Genomic DNA, 3,594 nt, shown 5'->3' with positions numbered 1-3,594 from the left:
TGGGAAAACCGCCCCTTTTTGGGGTTTTTGCTGGCGTCTTGACGCGGCTTCTGCCAGCGGCGATCACCAAAGCGCCGCCGGGACGATGCCGCCTGGCTGCACCAGCTGGGGAGCGGAACTGGAGAGACTGGTCGCGGTGGGAAGCGCTGTCCCGGTGTTTCATCCTCTCGGTGGAGCCGGGAACGATGCGGCAGCGACCCCCTGGAAGAGAAGCCGTAAGAGCACCGCGCTCCCCTCCCTTAATTAGCGCCGATTGCCCTAACGAGCTCACCGGCAGCCCCCTTCCCACCAACATTCTCACGTCGCAGCTTCGGTACCTGCAGGGGCGAGGGGCTCGTCCACGCGCCGTCACTTCTCAGCGTGGCCGCTTGCCGCCCGCTTGCCGGCCGAGCCGTGCGCCGAGCGGCTGTAGACGGAGGCGTAACCGCGGCGGGTGAGGGGGCAGAACCGCTTGGTGTGGGCCCGATCCTGGGTGGCCCCGCACTGGGGGCAGACGTAGCTGCGCAGGACGGGGCACAGCACCCGCCCCCCCGCGTCGCGCAGGCTGTGCCCGCTGTAGACGTGCTTCGCCTCCCCGTTGTGCTTGCAGAAGGCGCAGGGGGGTTTGCCGGGGGACGCCGGCGCCGGTTCCGCCGTGCCGGGCGATGCCGAGGCCTCTTGGGCGGCGGCGCCGTCCCCGCAGTCCCGCGGCAGCGCGGCCAGCGCGGCGGCCAGCCCCAGGTAGTCCCTCCACATGTCGAACGCGGGGCCCTGCTCCATCCTCGGCCGCAGCCCGCTGCGCTGTGGGCCAGGACGCGGCTCCATGTGCCCTGTGGTTCCCCGACGAGCCGGGAAGGGCCAATCGCCACCGCCCCGGGGCCAGCTCCCTCCCCCCCCCCCCCCCCCCCCGGCAGCCGCCTGGAGCCAGCCCGTCTGCCCGGCGGGGTGGGGGTGTCTGCGCCTCTTCCCCCTCTCGCCACACAAGGGGGTCGCTCCCCAAACCCCCCGACAGCGCCGCGACCCTCCAGCGCCGCCGTCTGAACCCCCTTTCGCCGCCAGCGCCTGCTCTGGCATCGCACGTGCCCACGTCCCCCCGTGCCGTGGCCGCCTCGGAGCCTGGCTCGGCCGGGGTTGGGGTTTCGGCCCCACGGGGACCCTCGGTCAGCACCAGGTGCCTTCCCAACACCCAGCGCCGCCCGTTTTGGCCAGAAACACCTTTTTTGGGGGCTAAACGTGGGGTTTGACATCACATAAACCCCCGGAGGCACCTTGGCCCCTTCTGGGCTAAACCGCGGGGAATCGGGTAAAGCACCTGCTAATGACACCAAATCCCCGCATCCGCCCGGCCCCACCCCCAGCTCCACTGAGCCCCCTTTTAGAGAAAAAAGGGGATTTTGGCTAATTTTGGCTCTTTGCTGCTGGTGACCTCCAGCCCTCGCCCACCGCCGCACCCATCCTGCTCCCCACCGGTTCGGGAAACGCCGCGTGGGGCTTCCCGGGCCGGAGCCGCCACGGTGCCACGGCGTTACCCAAACCCACGGGGCCGCTGCAGCGTCACCGAGCCGGGGTGGTGGCGACCCCGCGGGCCACGGGGCACGTGCCACGGTCGGTGGTTTCACCACAACCCCCAAACTCACCGGTGGCACCAAATGTGCCCCGGCACCCGCCGGAGGGGACTCGCGCTCTTCCTCCCGGTTATCCCAGCGGGGTTTGGCAGCAGCAGCAGCGGGTGCCGTAGCCACGAGGGACAAAGCCTGAGCCCCAAAGCCCTGGGGACAGAGTGACCGCACTGGGCTGTGCCAGCAGAGTAACAGAAATCAGGTTTTTTTCCCCCAAAACAGCAGCCCCTCTGCAGGGGCTTCGCGGCTCGGCACCGCCCGTCTGCCTGGGGCCGTGCCGGTGCTGGCAGGCGGGAGCGCGGGGAGCAGCCGGCATCGTGCCGCAGGGCCCCGCAGACGAGGGGAAAAAAAGCCAAAAAAAAAGTCCCGGAAAGGCAAAAAACAGACACTTTGTGCGTCCCCTTCCCACCGGGGGAACGCCGGGGCCCGATGCCGCGCGGAAAATAACCCCGTTTAGGCCAAAACTGGGGGTGACGCCAAATTCCTCGTGTTGGAAGTGGGAAAACCCCGGCTGGGAGCGGGCGGCCCCAGGGCGGCGTTTGGGTGTAAAAACACTGTTTTCTGCTCAGCTCTGGAGGGTTTCGGGGCGGCCGGACGCCCCCGCACCGGCTCGCGGCTCCACACGCAGCGTCGGCCTCGGTTCTGGGGTTAGAAATGGGGGAAAAGGGGAAAAACAATAAAATAGTCAGTTCTGCGCCGGGCTGGCCCCGAGCCGGTGGGCGGGGGCGTGAAGAAGAGGCGGGACATGGGGGGGGGGGGCACCCTCAAATCACCCCCCACAGCGACTGGGAGAACTGGGAGAACTGGGGGTCTGTGGTCCCCCCCCCCGCGCCATGAGCACCCATGGGTGCCAGCGCTGGGGGAGAGGTCTCCAGGTCGGCCCCCCCCAGCCCCCCTGGGGGTCCCTGGCGCCGCACGGGGGGGTCGCGGGGTTTGGGGGGTCCCTCCCCGGCTTCCACCCCCCCCCCCCCCCCGGTGCTGACGGTGGGGGCGGGTCCCGCCTTTAGCGCGGGGGGGGGGGGGGCCCGCGGGTCAGCTCAGGCCAGCGGCCCCGCCCATTGGCCGCCCGCCCCGCCCCGCCGGCTCTCATTGGTCGTCGGCCGCGCCTCGCCCGCCCCCCCAATGGTCGCCGTCCCGCCCCTCCTCATTGGCCGCCCGCCGCGCCCCGCCGCCTCCCATTGGCTGGGCTGGGGGCCGGCGATTAACCCCCGCGGTGCCGCCGCTCTCCCAACCGGTGCCTCGGGGCGGGGGTGGGTGTTAGTCTGGGGGGCGGGGGCGGCGCGGGGGTGGTGGGTAGAGGGGGGCTGGGGGGGGTGTTGGGGGGGGGACCCCTCATCCCTCTGAACCCGCCCCTGGAGGCTGGGGGCGGGGGAAGGGCCTCGTGGCAATGGCCCTCGCTCGGGGCGCATGGCACAGCCTGGCAGCGTGCGGCACAGCGAGCTGGCGCGGCGGGAGCGGGGACACCGAGGCACGGAGCTGGCACGGCACAGGGCTTGCCACCCGGTGCTGCCCAGGCCAGGCCCCGCTCTCCCGTCCAGGGCCGGCTCGGGATGGGGGCACTGGGCCGTGCTGGGAGCAGCGCAGCAGAAATGGCGCTTCCCGAGGGATTCCCGCAGGCCCCCAGCCGGCACCGGCACCGCGCTCAGCAGCCCGGCACACGCCCGGGCAGGTCCCGGCTGCACCCCCAGGCCGGCCCCGGTGCTGTGGGTCCCTTCGCTGGCCCGGCCGTGGCGTCCTGGCGTGGCCACGGGGAGCTTGGCGTGACCACGGCGGCTCTGTCCCATGCATGGTGGCACATGGCGGCACACGGCGGTGTGCGGTGCGGCGCAGTCGCTGCCGCTCCCTCCCGGGGTGGGCCGTGCTCGCTGGGTCTCAGCCGCCGCCGCCCCCCCAGCGCTGCCGTCCCGCAGTGCCGGTGCCGCCGGCGGTGCCGCAAGCGCCTGGGCCCGGCGTGGCCCTGCCGGCACCGCCCGGGCGCGGCGGGAAGGCAGCGCCG

At 72.1% G+C, this 3,594-nt stretch overlaps 1 protein-coding gene across 1 annotated transcript; it reads right to left on the bottom strand.

The window, feature by feature from the left end:
• Nucleotides 1-348: 348 nt before the first annotated feature.
• On the bottom strand, nt 349-759 carry NANOS3 (nanos C2HC-type zinc finger 3). Its single transcript, XM_074857935.1, has one exon. It carries the CDS (start codon nt 757-759, stop codon nt 349-351), a length of 411 nt encoding a protein of 136 aa, XP_074714036.1.
• Nucleotides 760-3,594: the final 2,835 nt, after the last annotated feature.

The sequence above is a fragment of the Strix uralensis genome, unplaced genomic scaffold (assembly GCF_047716275.1).
Source record: "Strix uralensis isolate ZFMK-TIS-50842 unplaced genomic scaffold, bStrUra1 scaffold_412, whole genome shotgun sequence".
NCBI lineage: Eukaryota > Metazoa > Chordata > Aves > Strigiformes > Strigidae > Strix > Strix uralensis.
Note: the sequence above shows the minus strand (reverse complement) of the source record. Positions and strands in the feature narration are given on the sequence as shown.